The 20,423-nt window shown below is 50.8% G+C and overlaps 1 protein-coding gene across 7 annotated transcripts in view; it reads left to right on the forward strand.

The window, feature by feature from the left end:
• PKM (pyruvate kinase M1/2) overlaps nt 1–20,423 on the forward strand; it is a 106,068-nt gene that overhangs the window by 63,178 nt on the left and 22,467 nt on the right. For 3 of the 7 annotated variants that reach the window (XM_085643952.1, XM_085643953.1, XM_085643950.1), the window contains exon 9: nt 7,901–8,067. In XM_085643952.1, coding sequence (XP_085500078.1) covers nt 7,901–8,067 — 167 coding nt within the window. Of the gene's footprint in view, nt 1–7,252; nt 8,068–20,423 lie in introns of all 7 variants that reach the window. The other 4 variants (XM_085643954.1, XM_085643951.1, XM_085643956.1 and 1 more) reach the window with 2 other exon arrangements.

Consider the following 20,423-nt stretch of genomic DNA (forward strand, 5'->3'; position numbering starts at 1 on the left):
TAGCATTTACACGCCACCACTAACAGCAGTGGCTTGGGCCGTAGTGCACCCGTCGTCGGATGAAAGATTCTAAGGAGCTCAGCCAACGTCAGCGGGGGGGGCTCTCCGCCGTCGCAGTGTCCTCGCGACATCTGTCCGCCAGCCACCGGGCCACCCATTGCAACTGCGCTGCCAGATAGTAATGTTCGAGACATGGCATCGCGAGCCCGCCCTGGCCTACGGGGAGACAGTTTGGGCAACGCGACCCTGTGGCGCGCTGCTCCCCATATAAAGTCGCGGAGGGAGCACGTAAAGGTCGTGAAGGACGCCAGTATGTACACCGGCAGATTGGCAAATTAGTACAACAGACGGGGCAGCACTACCATTTTGACAAGCGCTATTCGGCCGGTTACCGAGAGGGCAAGTGTGCTCCAGAATGTCATCTGAGTCCGGATCGCCGTCACGGTTCGTCCCACCAAATCTGCCGGTCGGCGATAGATCTGGACACCTAAATAGCAAAGTGTCCGGTTGCCATTGTACCCGCACCCCGCCGAGGCGGTAGTCCGGGTGTCGTCTCTGAAGGCGTACAGGCAGGATTTGGCTGCATTCACTCGAGGCCCGAGAGCTGTTCAAAGGTGGACAGGATGCGTTCCAGCCCCGCAGGGATAGAAGACACGTCCCTAACGAAGACTGGGAGGTCATCCGCATAAAGGGACACCTGGTGTCGTATCTCCCAGCGGGATGCCATCTGCCAAATCCCTACGGAGCGTCGCCGCCAACGGCTCCATTGCAAGCGCAAACAGGAGGGGCGACAGCGGACATCCCTGCCTAGTGCCATGGCCGATTTTGATGGGGTCCGAGACATACGGACCAGTGCGCACTCGCACCGTAGGGCCTTTGTACAAAAGAGCTGCAAGCTGAAGAAAGCCAAGCCCCAGTCCGAATCGCGACGGTGTCGTCACCAGGTACCCCCATTCCAGACAATCAAAGGCTTTCTCCAGGTCCAAGACCAGGCAGCCCGCCCTGGGCCAGTGTCGGGTACTCTCCTCCATTACACGAAAAAACGCCGCAGATTTAAGAGGTGCTGCGTTTGGGCACAAAGCCATTTTGAGATCGCTGTGCACCAGCGTGGGCCACTGGCGCCAGCCTCTCCGCCAGTATCTTCGCCAAGATTTTATAGTCTGTATTGAGCAGGGCGAGCGGGCAATAGGACCCCCAGCTGAGTGGCGTCTCGTCCTGGCTTAAGCAGGGAAATCAGATAGGCCTCCTTCAGCGATGCTGGTAGTGTGCCGTCCTCTAGGGCGGTCAAGTAGAGGCTGTGGAGCTTTGGGATCAGTGACTCTCGGTAAGATTTGTAATATTCCGCCGGAAGCCCGTCCGGCCCCGGCGCCTTCCCCGAAGCTAAAGAGATGACATCCCCTATCTCTTCTATTGTGGGGGGGCACTCCAGGGTCGCATGTTGCTCCTCCGGGACCACGGGTAATTCCACCGCTGCCAAGAACTCGTCTAGGTCACACGCACGCCTCCGTCCTGTTGACCGGTACAGAGGTATAATGTGCCGTGAACGCCTGGTGAATTTCCCATTGTGTGGACCACTGTACCATCAGGACCAGCAATGGCACCTATTGGAGCACGAGCCGTCTCCTGCCTAATCAGCCAAGCCAGGAGTCGCCCGGCCCTATCTGACGCAGCGTGCACCCAGGCAGAGTGAGCCGCATAGTTAAGGCAACGGAGCCGGTCTAGGAGTTCGGCATGGCGTGCCCGGAGTTCCAGTAAGCGACTCGTCCGTACCCCCACCTTCTCCACGTAGTGCGCACGAGAGGAGGCTGGACTCCAAGGCGGCAAGAGCACTCCAGCTGCTTTTGAATATTCCACGTCGCTCCCAAGGAGTGCCCCTAATGTACACTTTATGAGCGTCCCATTCTATCAGCTCGCTGTCAGTGGAGCCCTCATTAAGGTCAAAATACTGTTAAATCGCTGTGCCCAGGGAGGCTCGGAACTCCGAATCCTCCAGAGCCGCCGTCTGAAGGCGCCATGTCGGTACCGGAGGTCTATCAGGCTGCCACCGAAGCCCCAGTATGAGGGGGTTGTGGTCCGAATGCGTCCAGCCCATGTATTCCGCACGGGTCACCCACGGAAGCACCGAATGGGTGCCCACCACCCTGTCCAACCGGACATGGAGGCTGTGAACCGCTGAGTAGTATGAATACACGCGGTCGTCCGGGTGGACATTCCGCCACAGGTCAATTGGAGTCCAATGTGACAACCAGGCGGTAAGGGCTCTGGCGTTCGACCCCCCCCCCCCCACACCTGCGTGCCCCGCAGGGGCGGGAAGGACCAGTCCATGTGTACATCAAGTATGGAGTTAAAGTCTTCTCCCCCCCCCCCCCCCCCCCTTAAAGGGACCCCAGCAGCACTTGCTGCCCATCAATTCACCCGTGTACTAAGGTGTACCTCCCACCTGGGTCCACCAGCGCCTGCCAACAGACAAATGGGGGTGCCTGCCCTCACACATATCAGCGTGCCTCTAGAGTGCGCCAAGCATGTAGTGCCATATACCTGCCCCCTCCAGCGCGCGCAGCCTGCCCAGTTCCCTCGACATCGTGTGTTTCCTGCAGGAGAGCTATTGCCACTGCATGTATGCATAGACGGAGTATCTACGCGCTGGCGTATGCATGCCTCGAACATTCCATGTGACTACATTTGTAATGGCCATGCGGAAATCCTAAGTGCAAGTCTGTGGCGGGGGCTAGGGGCGCCCCTCCAGGGCGGGGAGCGGTGGGCCTTCGCCTGACTATTTAGTGAGCTGAAACGTAAACCCATCAACATAACGCATTAACATGGAACCGTGTGCATAAACAAGCCAAACAGGCCAATATAACCATCAGGGCGAACCCCTCTACGGGTATTCGTCCAAACCATGAGACAATGCCCCCTAGAGATCCAATAACAAGTCCTCTCCTGTCCATAGCTCACCCCTCTGTTGACCACACGGGCAGGAGCGATGGAGCGTCAATCTGCAGGCTGCAGAACCCGCCTCCGGGGTTACACTTGGCGATGACCCCAGATTCCCCTTTGCTCTCGTACTACATTACTTGGTCCGATGTTTGCGGGGTGACCAGTGGCAGCAGCTGGTCGTCCGAGATCACGGTAGACTGGGAAGATGAACTGCTGGTCATCAGGTCACCCCGCTCCCGGGCAGTCATCTCTAACTGTCCAGGGACCCGAGGGTGGCCACCGCTTCTTGTCGTTCATTCTACTCCTCTCCGGGCTGGGAGCCACCCCCAGTCCCCGTCCCTCCTGTCGCCGGTGTCCTTTCCCCTTGCGCCGCCGAAACCTCCTGCCGCGCTGTGGCTGTCTCCAAACTCTGCAGTCGCACGCCATCACTGCGCCCAGTGTCTTCCAGCCAGTCCCAGACCTTGGATGGTGTATCAAAAAAGCCGGTGCCATCGGTGGTAACCACCCGCAGACGGGAGGGGAACAGTAGGGCATACGATATCTCCAGTTCATGCAGGCGGCGCTTTACCACCAGGTAATTGCTGCGGCGTTTCTGCACCAAGGCGGTATAGTCCGGGAAGAAGTGCACCTGCCCGCCGCCAACTGTGATGTCGCCAATCCTCCTGGTCTCACGGAGCCCCTCATCTCTGTCCCGGTAGTTAAGGAGCTTAAACAGGAAGCGTCGAGGTCGGGACCCTGGGCTGGGCCTCTGCGTGGGGACCCTGTGGGCTCTTTCCACCACGAAGTGCGGCGAGAGTTTCTCAGGCCCTATCAAATTGCGTAGCCATTCTTCCACATATTATTCCGGCTGTCGCCCCCTCCTCGCCCTTCGGCAGGCCCACCACTCACACATTACTGTGCCGAGAACGCCCTTCAGCATCGTCCACACGATCTTCCAGGGCATGGACGCGGTCAATTAGGTCTTCAAGGGCGGCTGTGTGGGTGGACACGACAGGTTGCACTTCCTGAAGAGTTTGCTCCTGCTGCGTCACTTTGTCTGCCAACTTGCAGTGGTCCGCGTGGAGCAACGTGAAGTCAACCGTGACTTTATCGATGCGGGCCTCCAGCGATGACCTCGTCTGCTCGAGAGGAGCCGATCCGCTCCACCGCGGCCAGCACCGAATCCAGTTTAGTGGCCAGCAACTCAGTGTGTGGGGTTGCGCCAGGGTCTCCAGGCGCCGAGACGGGGCCCGGCCACCGGTGCCCGGCTGTCCCTTGGGGCATTGCGTAGCCGGCCCATGACCAGTTGCTGTGCAGTGGTGCATCTGCTTGCAGTCTAGGTGACCAGTGGACAGGTCTGGCCCAGTCCCAGCGGGTCTCTCCTCCCCAAAGTCGCCGTTGTCTCAGGCTCACTACCACACTCGCGGGTTCGCTGTGCCAAAGGGGGGGCGGGGGGGGCTGGGGCGGGAAGCGTCCAAATCCAACTGGGCGACCCCCATCGGGCGACGCACCTCTCGACTGTCTTTGGGTGCAGGACCGCCGCGGCCTCCTGAGGCCACTTGCCAAGCTCCTCCGTGGTCCTCCACGACCCCGCTTCCTCACGCATGGGACTACTCGCCCAGTGACTTGGGCTCTGCTGGCGCCACTCCTCGCAGCAAGGCACAGCTGGGGCACTGACCCAACACAGGCCGTCTCGGTCCCAGCGCCTGCAGTGGGGGTGACAGCGAAATGGCCGCTATCTGCGGGCGCCACGCAGCGTCCCACGTTCTGATCTCCCCTTTACCTCCACAGTGGTCCCCCACGGGGGCAGAGCGTCCAGGGGTGCAGGCACTACCAGGTCCACGTCGCTCCTCACGACCGCCGCCGTATCTGTGGTGCAGGCCGCCGGGCACCGCGCCAAGGAGCACGTCTCCTCCTCTTCCACCTCAAGGCGACCATGTACCAGCGGGTTCAGGACCGCGGGGCTCCTCCGGCTGAAGCGTCCGGTGTATCCTGCCCCCGTCTTGCTCAGCCAAGAGGCCCTCCGCCTGGGGCTGGCTGCCTCCAGTATCTGTAGCGCGGGTCGCCGCCCGCTTCACTTATCGGCCAGGCGCCGGTACATCACGGCGTGCGCGCCGGGCATAGACCTCCGCAGACCTGCGACATCCCCTCAGAGGCTCGCTCACCGCCGCACCGCCACTTCTGGCGTCTCAACTGCCGTGGCCCAGCAAGCCGTGGTGTGCAGTAGGGTACACAGCCGGCAGCAAAGCCCCAGCGCCTCCCCCAGCCGCCGGTCGTAACTCGTAGGCGGTTGCGGGCCGCCGCTCAGCGACCTTGCGTGCCGATCGTCATGCCGATGTGTCGGGGGGGAGGGGGTGAATGGGCCACCTCCGCCCCAGCTCACAGCTCACAGCACCCAGGAGGGGCCCCTTGCGGGAGAAATCACAGGATAAGGGCACAGATGAGACGCCGCTTTACAGGCTTGCGGCCATCTTGGTCGCGCTTGAAGCCACACCCCCTTGATGGATGTATGCTTAATAGAGAATAGTGCTATAGTTTCTTTTCATTTGAATGGGCAATTGAGCGCATAAACGGATTTGTTACTTCATCTTGGGGTGGCTGTTCGTCTAACGATGTCATCTGTGAATTATGTAGCTGGTTAGAAATATTGGGTTTGTTTAAACAAACCCAACAAACCCAATGTTTATGCTTCCTCGGAGGCATACACATGTGTTAAAGAACTTGAAAGGGGAGAACAGCTGTCTATTTTAAGGTGCAGTAGAATAACTATTACTTCGAATTGATATTATGGGGTCCTCTGTTTATTTGATACGTTGATTTGCTATGGGCACTTCTGTCTTCGGATTGAGTGTTGTGCTTGCTGTAGGTTGTGAGTTTGGAGCAAAGTTCATTTAGGGCTTCGACAAGAATTGGTCCATATTCACGAAGGGTCTTGTTCAGGGATGACTGCGTTACCTTCAATAGCATATTCAAGGTGCCAGCTGTGCTAAGTTTAAGCTAAATTTTCTGTGTGGCTTTCATATGGTCTCCCTGATTAGCCAACCTCTTGCTTGCTAACTCTTATTGGTACACGACCAGTGACGTAGGGTTTTTTGGGCCTTCCCCTAGTGCCAGCCAGTAAGCATGATTGCTAGAAGCGTTAGACTAATTTGTATTTTCCTTTGCCTGAGACCAACGTCTCTTCTGAGATCCATTATTTTGTGTACTTCATGATGTTGTCCCATTGCTTCTAGTGGTGCGTTTTGAGTTGCCGATTTTCTATTTGTAATGTTAGCTTAAGCTCCTTTCTCCATTAGAACAACGAAGCTCTCAACCCAAACAGAGTCCAAAGCAGATTCTCACACATTGCAAGACAGCCACTGCTTTGAGCAGAAAGGCTGCTTGTTATGGTCCTAGTAGCCACCTTGTTTCTATACCATTTAGAACAACCCCTATTTCCCAGTTGACTCAGTTCCCTTAAAATATATAGCTGAAGAGTTCCTTCATAAGTGGCTTTAGCCTCTGTCCCATGGTTATGCTGCTTGCTATACTCCAGAAAAATATCTGGTTGAAATGTCAGTGGCTGAAAATTACTTAACGAGTTATTGCTTTAGACTACATTGGTGTTATGGAGTGGCTTGAATCTACGGTCAGTCTTCAAAATGAATTGGTTTTATATTTTTCCACTAATTCATAACCTTTTTTCAAAACGGCACTTATTTGTTCTATCTGTCAAAATGTCTTTACTGATATAGTGGTGTGGTCAGGGCAGACTGGACTAACTAAAGTACTGCATATATTACAGTAATTCACCTAAGGGTTAAACTCTGGAAGAAGCCTATCAAAGTCCGTAACTTTCTACCCAAAAAGCTTGCAGTTCACTGTGGTAACCCCAAGCAAATGACACTGGCCTCTAGTAACATGTTTGGATATGGCACAGGGTTTTAATCTCCTAAATTAAACCTGACATTTTGGAGAGTGACCCAAATGCATTTGAGGAGCTTCTTACTCCACTCCAAGCTTGCATGTTCAGATAGTGGTGCACTCTACTGAAGGAGTTGCATGCCTTGGTGGTAGGGGTCTTGTTGGTTGAGTGGATCTACCTGCTTGCTTATGGCCAGGTCTATCAATTATACCACCCTGCCTGAATAGCTTGTGAGCAGCACTTAAATTACATCTCCCCCTCCTGTGTGGTGTGCATGACTTGCTGTACAGTCTAGCCTCATAACTTAAGATCATAACTGTTCTTTTATTTCTTTGGTGTATCCCCTGTCTGTTCACTCCTTTTCCATGCCTACCCTGTTCAAATGTTTTTGCCTACCCTTTCACCTTCCTCTCCCTCATCTCCGGCCTGCAGATCTCTCGTGAGGCTGAGGCCGCCATTTTTCACCGTCAGCTGTTTGAAGAACTGTCCCGTGTCACTGCTAGCTCCAGAGACCCGGCTGAGGCGGTAGCGATAGGCGCTGTGGAGGCCTCCTTTAAGAGCTTAGCTGCCGCTATGATAGTTCTGACAGAGTCTGGCAGGTAGGGCTTCAAATGAGCAGTTTAAAGTGATAGCAGTACAGATGTGAGTCTTTCCTTCCACAGGCATCAAGCAGGTTTGTCCTTTGGAGTTCACCCCAATTAGTTTTCAAATCGGTCTGATTTGGCAGATTGCTGCTTAGTTTGGTGTAAGGTAGGTAAGGGGAGCAGAGTCTTGGCAGTTCGAAAGGAGTGTCGGGGAGGACACTGGAAGGAGGAAGGTCATTGGATGACTCAGCAGAAAACTTTAGCATGACCTTGTGATTCCATTCCATAGGAATGTAATTCATTTAATTGAGTTTTGTGCGAAGTGCACACTTTACACAGCGCAGCAGTGTATATCGAACCATCCTTTGTAATGGTTTCTACAAGGCATGACATGTTTGTTAATTCTGCTGTGGTCTCCTCTCAGGCTGCCTCTATCCTGTGCCCACCAAGTGCTGACTGATTTGTTTCCATCCCCTGCACACGTATTGCTTTGTAGATTGCCCGCGAGGCAGAAGCTGCCATCTTTCACCGTCAGCTGTTCGAGGAACTCCGCCGGGTATCACCCCTAACCTGTGACCCAACTGAAGCAACTGCTGTTGGAGCTGTGGAGGCCTCCTTCAAATGCTCTAGTGGAGCCATTATCGTCCTCACCAAGTCTGGAAGGTAGGAGATCGAAGGTCATATTATTGTGGTCGAGCTTTTGGAGGTCACACATCGGGTGTGGGATGGAAAGCAAATGTAAAGGTCAGCTGCCTTTGACCCTGGGGGGACTGGAAAGCTTTTCTTAACACATTGAAATGTTTTTTCTTCCTGTGAGTGATATGGTTCTAAGACACAAGTGCGTGCTCTTTCTTGGCCTCCTTTCCTTTCCAACATTGCTGGGTCTGACCTTTGATATTTTAACTGGTTATTCTTAGCCTAGTGTAGTTGGCTACTTTCCCACTTCTGCAAGTTCCTGACATAGTCTCTAGTTTCTGTGCTGAGCTTTCATACTGATACTTATGCGGCTTTGGCATGCCTCTTCCTTAATTTTTTTTTCTTGCAGAATGTTTTTAGTGTTGAATCTTTATTTGCCGTCACCACACTTGAGGAGGGGTAGATTAATGGACCTTCTTTACAATCTTTACTGCATCATTAGAGTAACCACCATCTGCCAATCTTTCATCTCCCCTTCCTCTTAAACCTTTCTCTTCAGTCAAAACCTTATTATTCTAAGGTGCCTTAATCACCATTTCTGATTAATAGAGGAGAGTGCTTGTGAGGATCATGCAAACTTCTGAAATGTCCAGCGCAACAGAAATGTTGCGTGCCTGTAAGTACTGTTCGGCAGCACTGATATCCTTTGTGGATTCTCATGCACCGCCCTCCTTCGCTTTTATGTGGCTACCAATTGCGATATAGCAAGTTATGAAAATCTGAGGAGGGTCTAAGCCCCTCCACCCGACTGGCTGGACGTCAGCTCCTATAATGGGGATGAGTTATTTTTAATATCTAAAGGTTTTCCTTGATTTTCGATACGATTTGCTGTTTGAAACACTGCTATAACTGACTGCTGAGAGTTCCTAGCCTCAGAAGTCCAGCATGTGAATCTATGAAAGATGCCAATGCACGTTAGATACTGGTAACGAGCCTTTTCTTCCCCGAAGTCCTACAATCTTGCAATGCTAAAGTCTTCAGATGTGAGGTTTTGTTTGAAGTACTTTAAAATTGGCTATAAAGTTAAATCTATTTCAAACGCTATCTATGCAGAAACTGATTAACCTATTCCCCACTTGGTGCATTCCTCATTACTACTTTTTAAAAGTAAGTGCTTTCGCCGTTGCTGCAGTGACTAGTTCTACCTACAAAGACTTCCAGTGTTAAATGGAGGGGGGGGGGGGGGGGGGTCCTGTTTATGATAACGTGACCAAGGAAATGAGGCCTTTTCCCTCGATAGTGCTCAGTAAACCACCTCCAAAGAGGGCAGGAAGCCTCCTCCACATGACTGGGGTGACAGGTGATGAGTCTTGTGGGTTCCTGGAATAGACGTACATGCAGTTCTAGACAACCACATCTGTTTGCATTTTCAGTCAGTCTCTTTACATGCACATATAATCATGTAGATTAGTTCCTCATTCTGTGGATTGTCAATTTAGACATTTTAATGTATATTATGCAGCCAGATTAGTCTTTACCTCGTTTAAGTTGTCCTGTCAAATATCCGACATGTTACTTTCAACACCAGCTTTTTGGAAGATAACTGATGTTACCAGCGTAATTAAGTCCTTTATTTGTGGCCCAAATTGTGAGATTATTTGTATGCCCTATTCTATACTCTTTCAGTGCTTGGCACAAATGCATAACCTGTCCCATGTTAATGTAAGATCTGCCCATAGTGGTGTCGAGCTCCTTTGATGGTGTTTAGTTCAATCACCATGTAAACATTTCCTTAACGTATAACTTTCTTTCTAGTGATGCTTTGCTTGAAAGTGTGAATAATCTGTCCCAATTCTCTGAGCAGTTCAGGTTTGTAATATGCCAGTAATATACATAATGTCCCAGGCTCTTTCTTGAAGAGCTGGTCTTTAAGTGTTAGTGTAGAGTTCTTGACATTGCATTTTAACCACTTTGGAGCACTTTAGTCCATTAATTAAGTTGGTTACCTGGAAATTCTAAATCTTCTAGTCTGTCGCTCATGTCCTAATGGATCTCTAATATTAGTTTCTCTCTTTCTTGCAACTTAAAGCTGCTCTTAGTAGGCCCCTGTTAAAGAAACCTTCACCAGACTGCTGTTTTTAAGCACTTAATGTCCGTCTTTCTACCATATGTAGCCACAATGGTAGAGAAAGCAATTGGTTCTCAACTATCTGAATATATTGCGACCAGTCACACCATGGATACCTTGAAGGCAATATTTTATGCTACCAACATTTTGGAGGTGGAAGATGGAGGCGTTGCCATACTGAACCTCTTAACTATTCTGCCTTTGACGCTCACATTTTATACTTTCCTCTCTTGCAGGGATTCGTTTGGCCCAAGCACCAACTGGTGCTCATTCATTCTAACTGAAGTTTATCTTCTGTTAAATCCCCATTGAAGTTTATTTTTTGGCATTCTAGAGTTGTCTTCCTGACCCAGCACTGTTCACCACACAGGTTTCTTGTCGCTCTCATTACGTCCTTGGACTCCTTAAATCTTATGCTGGTGACTCAAAGACTGTATGGACGTAAATGCATGTGCTGTTCAACAAAATGTTCCTAGCTGTTTTTCAGCAGTATCTTCCTGTGTGAAAATTAACTTGTTGAAACTCCGTTCGGTCAAAATTGAGGTTCTTATTATAGGATGTAAGCCTTCATTGGTAGCATGCTTATCTCTCTGCTACTTTTACCCTGTCAGCACTTGCATGTAGGACTTACATTTCAATAGTTCCTTCCCTTGTTGCTATAAATGAACAAAATAGCATCGACCTGCTTCTACTTGAGTATTTTCCTTAAAATTCTCTTAATTTCTTCAATTACTGTAATCGGCTGTACTTTTGCTGGAGTTTTTCAGCTTCCTATATCTGGTCATCTTAGCATAACTCCTCAGCCGACTAGTTTATTCAGAATATCACAGCTAGACCTTTTGGCTTTTCCATGCAGCAGTCCTAGTAGGGGCAGCACCCACTCGGAGCTGCCTCAGACCATCCTGCAAACTCTTCAAAACCAGGTACTTTATTTACCAAGTTGGTTGACCCTCACTGCTCTGTTAGGAATCCCTAGTTTTGAACTTTATAAATAAAATGTATGTTCGTTTACCCCTACAGTAGAAATTAGGTATGCACAAAGTGATGTATGTATTTTTTTCATGACCTGAAATTTTGACCTTCTTTCAGCATATACCGCAAGGATTTGAATGTCCTACCCGACATGTTGAAACTCTTAATTGGCATTTTAGACAGTACAATATGATGTGAAACAGAAGACCGTGAACTAGTTTGACAATCAATTAGGAGTATATTCTACAATGTGACATTAGCTCCAGGCAGCCCTCTTGTATCTCCGCTAAACCAACATGGCAGTGTGCAATTGACTGGTGATTGTCAAGCGCTGTTAGTCTTTGACCACTGCATCTCGGTTTCTAAGCACTTATGCCAACGTTGAGTGTTTGGGACCTAGATACATTCCCCCCTTTTTTTTTTTTGGTCTGCTGACCATCTGAGCAGATCTGCTCACCACAGACAACCTGGGGCCAATGCTTCGTGAATAGATTTACAGTTGTGTTAAGTTAATAGAATTACAAAAGTGTGACAATCCCCATTACCAAGCATCAGGTAAAGTGGGAACCTCTGACCCTTCATGTGCATTAGATCCACATCTGACCTAAGGAAACTATCTGGAGTTCTCTTGTAAGAACATCGACTGTTTATTATTGCTATGTGCTACCTGTCCTTGGGGAGTTTCCAGTTGTTTCTTTTCTGGCTTAGAGGCCAGATGATACAATTCGAAAGGGCCAGGCCAGCCTGATCATATGAAGCTTACAGATTATCTAGTTTCACTCTAGGCCTTGAGACCTCCAAACCAGGGAAATAATCCTACCATCTAATTTGTTTTTAATTTATACCTTGAGGACAGGACTGTTTTCACCATGCAGTACATGTAGATGTCTGGGAAGCATTGCTATTTTGGTCAGGGCTGTTCATCCCATCACTGAAAGGGGCAGAGTTCTAAAAGGCAATTTATTTACACCCTTGCAAGATTTGAGGACTTGTGTCTTTGGGGACTCCTTAAAACAAAAAATAGCCTTTTTTTATGCCCTGGCTGTAAACCGCCAAATCTTTCAGAAAAGGGATCAAGGGACTTTTTTCATTTGTCTCAATCCACTTCTGGAAGAAGTGGGGGCAGTTATGCACCTGCACCTTCCCACATCCCCAGAAGTAAGCTAACATAAGAATATTTTTCCATAGTATGGCTTGTGCATGGTACACATTCTTTGTTATGCTGTGGTACACTTGCATTACTCACCCTTTAGGGGAAAAACAGTCTGAGATGGAGTCTTGTCCTGGTGGTTTGAGAGGAGTCCCAAGATAGCTGAAGGCAGAAGACTTCTAACAAACCACTTACAAACTTCCACACCCAACACTAGATAGCAGGCATATGCAGAGCAAGCAAGTCTACACCACTACAAGCTATAAAACGTATAGTTACAGGATCTGTAATATTTTGACAATATGGTCTTACAAGTGTAGTGCTATTTAAAGTATCTGATAAACCACTACACCAATGAGCACTTTATTTATCTGGCACCTATTAAGAGATTGTGGGTAAGAACATGCACATTTTGGTGTTTACGCTATCAAAATCCACATGGTATGCCAATTAACATATGCATTTCCCCTGCATAACAAAGCTTGAGGTATTTAACGCATCTGATATTGGATGTATTAAATACCTCTAAATCATAATTTCGACCTATGCAAAAACAGCAGTTTACACCTGGGTCGGAATTAAACTGACCCACTTGTAATGGGGCTGGAGATATGCTCCATGAATTCAGTGGCTCTGTTTAAGTTGATGGCTGGTACGGTTGTGAACATGTGTCCAGTTAATGCATTGCTGACTTTATCCATTTTAGAAGAATCCTAAAGCCGCAAGACCTGCATGCACTTTGATAAAGTATTGTAATGACCTACCTCAAAATATGCAAATAGTGAGCTGAACACGGTAAAATTTGAATCTTTGTTCGAGGCATGTGGGCTGCTGAATTCATATCTGTGCATAGATCGCCGCCTAGTGTTTGGTCCGGATGATTGCACATTGTTGTCCTGGAAGAGTCTTCGAAGTATCACGAGATAGGTGTCTCCTCCCCTGGACTACAGTGCGCATGGGCATCCTCTCCATCCTCAGATTGTTTTTTTTTCTGCCATTGGGTTCGGATGTGCTTATCTTAGCTCAAGTTAGGAAAACTTTCTTTAAGGCCAAAAGCCTTTAGGTATCGTCGGTATAGTTTGCGTTCGGTATCGACAGACTATCCTCTTTCTCGGTCTTGTTCACACTTCTTGGACCTGGTACTCGGTCCGACCCATCGTTCGAGGATGGAATCGAGGACTCCCTTCAAGAGATGTCCTTTACGTCATGCAAAATATCCACACATCGCTGTCCATCCGGTGTGTAACAAATGCTTATCACCGGATCATGATGAGTCAAGGTGTATGGCCTGCGCCCGGTTCCGGTCGAAGAAAACACTTCGGAATCGACGGGCGGCTAGATTGGAGGCCAAACAATCGGCGACTAACCCGGTTAACATATTCAGCACCGAGGATGAGTAAGTCTAGCGTCGAGGAGAGACTCGAGCCATGCTTCGGAGCATGAATCCCAATCCGACGATGATGAGGTGATCTTCGAGGACGAATAAGTCGTCTAGGTAGGAGACGACTATGAGGCCCTTGAGGCCGAGGAAGATAGCTCAGGCGAGGAGCTAGGCCAATCCGTCGATGCGGAGGCCAAAGGTCAGTCTTGACAAGGCTCCGGTCGAGGGATCGCCTGCGGGCCTTACCCAAGATCAGTCGGATCGTTCTACAGCCCCGCCTAAAGGCCAGGCTTCGAACATTTGAAAAGAGCCAATACTGTTAAAGACTGGATTCGATTCTGTGAAACCAAAACCAGCACAGGTCGCATCGAACCCGAAAGTGCAACTGGTTCAAGTTGGATCGAAGGCATCGAAGCCCTCCAATCCGTCGACACAGAAAAGGGACGTCGGAGCCGACCAAAGAAAGAAGGACTTCGATACCGAGAAGACTAAAAAGAGCTTCGGCACCGAGACACAGAAGGCCCTCAATCCAGAGAAGACGCAACGGCCTATGGCACCGAAGGTTGGAGCATCGACCACCAAGGTCACGGTGGTCGATCCGACTACGTCGACACCGAGTGCGGCGACTGCCAAAATATCGAATCAACCAGGCGTCGATCCCAAACTTCGGATCGAGAACCCGAAAGCTGGGAAGAAACCGGAGACCGCGTCCAGGCCTGTCTCCAAAGAGCCAATCGGTTCCAAAGCACCGTCTGCAGTCACATTGCAACAGGTGTCGGGAGTCCCTACAGCGCATCAGGGAACGGGCAACCCTCGAACCAAGAATGGGCCCCGAACCACACAAAGTCGCTAAAGCTCACTCGGCGCCGGCACCGATCAAGTTTGGATTGCCGCCGCCAGGGGCACCGAAGATTTTCGAACTTCGGAGGAGTCTCCAACCAACGCAAACAGTGCCAACGGAACACACCGATGTCGGACTCGCAGGACCAGTTTATCGACGCCGACACTGGTAGGCTGTTCCGCAAGCGGAGAATTGTTCCAGAGAAGGCCCTGGACTCCTACAAAATTCCCCTAAAAAGGAAACTGGCATCAGGTTCAACGCCAGTGCTTGTAGAAACCTTCCACACCTCATCAGGAACCACCATCCTTTTCTCCTACACACTCGGACCAGGATGCAGAACAGGGCTATCTTGGGGATTATGCCACTTATCCTGTGGATAATGACCCTGATGACCAACAGCAAGACCAAGATCAAGCATGGGGAGACCCTACTGACCAAGGTGACCCACAAGATGCTCCTGACACTCATCTTTACAATATCAAACCATCTCCCACTGAAGATACTGCTGCTTTTAACGCCCTCATTGAAAGGGCAGCTGCCAATCACGGAGTTTAACTCCATTCTGACTCTGTGGAGGAGGATTTCTTGGTGGACACATTCTCCACGTCGGAAAGAACGGTCAAGACTCTACCAATGCTAAAAGGGGTTCTTAAACATGCTAAGGACATCTTTAAGGAAACCACCAGGGCACGGGTATTAAACCCCAGAATAGAAAAATACAAACCTGCACCCGGAGACCCCATGTACATTAGGGGTGAATTGCCATTGGACTCCATGGTAGTTTCAAATGCTCGCAAAAGGGCTAACTCGCAGACTACCGGTGATGCTCCTCCTCCGGACAAGGAGTCCAAAGTGCTAAAAACATCAGGCAAAAGGGTAGCGGCACAAGCAGCGAATATCTGGCGCATTGCCAACACTCAGGCACTCCTCGCCCGATACGACAGGTCACTCTACGATACACTCGAAACACTGCTAGAACACCTACCAGATGAATACAAAGATGGAGCGGAGCTCCTCATCGGAGAGGGACAACTCATTACAAATGCGTCCATCAAATGCGCACTGGATGCAGCTGACACTGCAGCAAGGGCAATCAACACTAGTGTAATGTTGAGGAGACACGCATGGCTGAGGATATCAGGCTTCATACCTGAGATTCAAAATAATATCTTGGAATCAACCAGTCAACCCAGACTTTTTATTTGGCCCCGAGGTTGACACCACACTGGAAAAGATTAAAAAGGACACAAACTGCAAAATCTATGGGGGCTCTACAGTCGCAGCAGTTTCGGAGTGGCTCCTTTCGTCGCCCCGGGAATAGAGGAGCAGCTAGAGGCCAGGGGTCCCAGCAGCAGTAAAGGAGGTACCCAGAGTACCTATAATAACAATAGGGGTGGATCCAGCACCAAAGGCACGGCAACACCAGGTCCTCCGCCAATAACAAACAGTGAAGTCTTGTCGCTGCCCCCCACCCACATAACACCGGTCGGGGGAGACTCCCAACAGTTCCTGCAAGTCTGGATATCCATCACCAGACCAGTGGGTCAGAGAAATTGTCCAGTACGGTTGTCTGGAATTAACATCCAGTCCACCCAACATACCACCAAGACACCGTCCTATGTCCGCAGAGCACTTGACATTATTGCAGCAAGAAGTACTAAGTATGCTGCAAAAAGGAGCCATAGAGCTTGTGCCTATGGAACAGCGGGGGTCAGGGGTTTACTCTCTGTACTTCTTAATCCCAAAAAAGGACGGGTCTTTACGACCTATACTAGACCTCCGCCCACTCAACCAATACATTCTGTCAGAGCATTTTCATATGCTCACCCTCCAGCAGGTTCTGCCGTTACTCAGTCAGGGAGACTTCCTCGCAACACTAGATTTAAAGGATGCGTATTTCCATATACCCATACACCCATCACACAAATATCTCAGGTTCACTCTTCAGGATCAGCATTATCAGTTCAAAGTACTCCCTTTCGGAGTAACAACAGAGCCCAGAGTCTTTACCAAGTGCCTGGCGACAATGGCCGCACACTTAAGGAGACAGCACATTCACGTCTTCCCTTACCTGGACGACTGGCTTGTTCAGGCAAAGTCAGCCCAGCAGTGTGCCAGCCACATATCCACACCATTCACCATCTTCACAGTCTGGGATTCTCACCGAATTATCCAAAGTCACATCTCCAACCCGCCCGCGTACGGCAGTACCTGGGCGCCACTATAGACACTCTGGCTGCCAAAGCTCAGCCAAATTTAGCGAGAATCGACAGCATGCAACTGCTGATAAAAAAAAAAGTTCAGACCACAACACTCCTTTCCAGCGCGAGTGTTCATGCAGTTGATGGGCATGATGGCCTCCTGCATCTTAGTCCCGCACGCGAGACTACCTATGTGCCCGCTTCAGGAGTGCTTGGCACGTCAATGGAACCAGACTCAAGGACAGTTGAAAGACCTAGTGTTGGTGAGCGGTCGGGCATACAACTCTCTGCATTGTTGGAATCCACACAACCTTTGCAAGGGCCGACCGTTCCAAGAGCCTGTTCCACAAATCATACTGACGGTGGACGAGTCTCTCCAGGGATGGGGAGCTCATGTACTCAATTACACAGTGCAGGGACTATGGACAACACAGCAAAAGATGCACATCAACCTTCTGGAACTGATGGCAATCTTCCTGGCAATGAAGGCATTCAAAGTACACTTGTGCAACAAAGTCGTGTTGATCCGAACGGACAACATGACTGCCATGTACTACATACAGAAGCAGGGCGGAACACACTCCACAGTTGTCTCATCTGGCTCAGAGCATGTGGAAGTGGGCCATTCAGAGGAACATATTCCTCATGGCGGAACACCTCCCGGGCAAGGACAACCAGATGGCGGATCTGCTCAGCAGACACAGCCACCAAATGCACGAATGGGAGCTACATCCATCAGTACTCCAACCGTACTTCCAGCAGTGGGGTCATCCAGAGATAGACCTATTCGCTACAAGGGAAAACGCAAAATGCCAAAGCTTTGCCGCCAGGTTTCCGCATCCAGTCGCAGGGCAGTGCGATATGGATGAACTGGTCAGGCAGAGTTGTGTACGCTTTTCCCCCAGCGCCATTAATACCGCTAGTGGCACGCAAACTGCGGCAACACTCAATGACGCTCATCCTGGTTGCTCCAATGTGGGCACGCCAGCCATGGTACACCACGTTACTAGAACTGTCCGTGGTGCCGCCTCAAAGACTGCGGCCAACACCCAAACTTTTAACGCAGAACCATGGCGAAATTCAGCACCCAGATCCGCAACAGCTGAACCTGGCGATCTGGCTCCTGAAGTCTTAGAGTTCGGCTACCTGATCCTGCATCCAGAATGTATGAATATCCTCAAGGAGGCCAGGAGACCCACGACCAGAGCTTGCTATGCGGCTAAATGGAAAAGGTTTGTCTTACTGTAAAAACAATGACATTAATCCGCTGGATGCATCACTTCAGAACATAATCTGTTACCTTTTACACTTGTATCGATGCAATCTGGCTTGCAACTCCATCCGTATACATCTAACAGCAATAGTGGCCTATCGTCAGAACAGGCAGCACCTCTTTATTCAAGGTACCTGCCATCAAAGCCTTAGAGGGACTCCAAAGAGTAATTCCTCCAACTCACCCGCCAGCACCAGTGTGGAACCTGAATGTGGCCCTCACCAGACTGATGGGTCCACCTTTTGAACCTCTACATTCATGTGAGATTCAATTCCTCACCTGGAAAGTAGCCTTCTTAGTGGCAATCACTTAGTTAAGAAGAGTTAGTGAACTGCAGGCACTAACCATTCAAGAGCCATTCATACAGTTTCACGCAAACAGTTGTACTACGTACTAACCCCACTTTCATGCCTAAAGTGATATCGCAGTTCCACATGAATCAAACTATTGAACTGCCTGTTTTCTTTCCAAATCCAGAAATGTCGCGGAGAGAATGCTCCATACACTAGATGTAAAGAGGGCCCTCATGTACTATATAGACAGAACACAGGACTTTAGGAAAACAAAACAACTGTTCGTTGCCTTTTCTCCACAACACCAGGGCAACGCCATTTCCAAAGCAGGGATAGCCAGATGGATGAAATGTATTCAAATCTGCTATGAAAAAGCTAAACGCACATTAACGATTCCTCCCAGAGCCCACTCAACACGCAAGTTAGGGGCGCCCATGGCTTTCCTAGGGAATATTCCTTTAGAGGAAATGTGTAGAGCAGCCACATGGTCCATTATACATACATTTACAAAACACTACTGTGTAGATGTACATTCAAAACAGCGGGCAGCTGTAGGACAGGCTGATCTCAAGACCCTTTTTCAGACTGCTGCGGCTGGCACGAGCAGCCGCCGCTAATGGAGGGACAGCTATATAATCTATGCACAGATATGAATTCAGCAGCCCACATGCCTCAAACTGAATATGCTACTTACCAGTATGCATCTGTACTTGGCATGTAGGGCTGCTGACATTCATATCGCCCACCCTCCTCCCCGGCGCCTGTAGCGGCTGCAGCACTCAATTACTGTATAGCATGGTCATCACTTGCGTATCTGAAAGAAACTCGTTAGTTAGATTCCTCACCTTAGAATATCCCCAGGCATCAGACTGGATCCGGAAGATTTTTCGTCAGCAATACCCCTTGCGCGTCGCTAGGCGTCGTCTGCGGCTCCGCGTCCGTCGTCGGCGTCGTGCGCCGGGATGACGTCTGAGTACTTAGACGCCGCCCTCGTGCGCTGACGTCAGTTCTTCTTTTTTCCGCGCCAGTAAGCGCAGATCCGGGAGAGCTACCCCTTTAGTCAATTTTTGACTAACTTTTTGATCCTGTCTATCGACACCGGTGCCGGTAGGATGCCTGGGTTTAAAGCCTGTACGGACTGTAGCCGATTGATGTCGGTTACGGACCATCACCGCCGGTGCCTGTACTGTTTGGGCCTCGACCACGACGCGGAGTCGTGCTCTGACTGTAAGGCCCTGACCTCGAAGGCTAGACGGGAGCGGTCCCGTAAGCTCCTCGAGATTCGCCACTCGGCTCCGCGCCTCTCGATCCCGGTCCAGGAGGAGGTCCAAGGATCGGTCGCGGAGCCGCAGCCGACGTCACCATCGGTCGTCGGGATCAAAGTCTTCGGGTAAGTCGAAGCATTCCAAGAGGCGACATCGCTCTTCGGATTCCCCTCGCCGGTCGCGCGACTCGGTTGAGGATCAGGGTGGTTCCACCCCCGCGGCTCCGTCGGAGCCGCAGGCGCCGCGTCCGTCCCCATACCCTCCGGTCCCTGGGACTAACGCGACGCCGGCGGAAGTCAGTGCCTTCCTCTCGGCCATGAGGAACCTGGCTCCGCCGTCGGCGCCCGCTGGTGCGCCTTCGGGCCCGACTGGGCTGCCTTGCCAGCCGGCGGCGCCGTTGACTGCTCCGGCCTCGACGCCGCAAGCGCCCGAGGGACCCGTTCTCGAGTCCCCGTCGACGCCGGTCGACCTCGTCACGCCTCCTCCACCGGCGTCTACTCCGGTTCCACCCCTGACCCCGATCGACGTCGTGCCCCAGTTCAGTCCCGCTCCGGGCCCGGCGCCGGTCCGGCGTCGATGGACGCCGAGATCGGCGCCGCTAGAGACACATTTTGTCTACCGCCCGGCTCCGTTACTTTCTCCTCTACACCAGGAGTCGGATGATGGGGACTACTGGGAGGGATCCGAGGATCCTATGGCCCATCAGGCCCAACTGTCCCAGGACTGGGCAGATGAACTGGGGGAGGCCAGTGGTCTGGATACCTCGCCAGACACTGGATTCATCTCTCCTCAGACTGTGGCTTCGGAGGAGGGTGCTGCTTTCTCCGTGGTGCTGCGCAAGGCGGCCGCAGCCCTTGGGCTCGAGCTACCTGCCGTGGC

This window comes from Triturus cristatus, chromosome 3_1, assembly GCF_964204655.1.
Source record: "Triturus cristatus chromosome 3_1, aTriCri1.1, whole genome shotgun sequence".
NCBI lineage: Eukaryota > Metazoa > Chordata > Amphibia > Caudata > Salamandridae > Triturus > Triturus cristatus.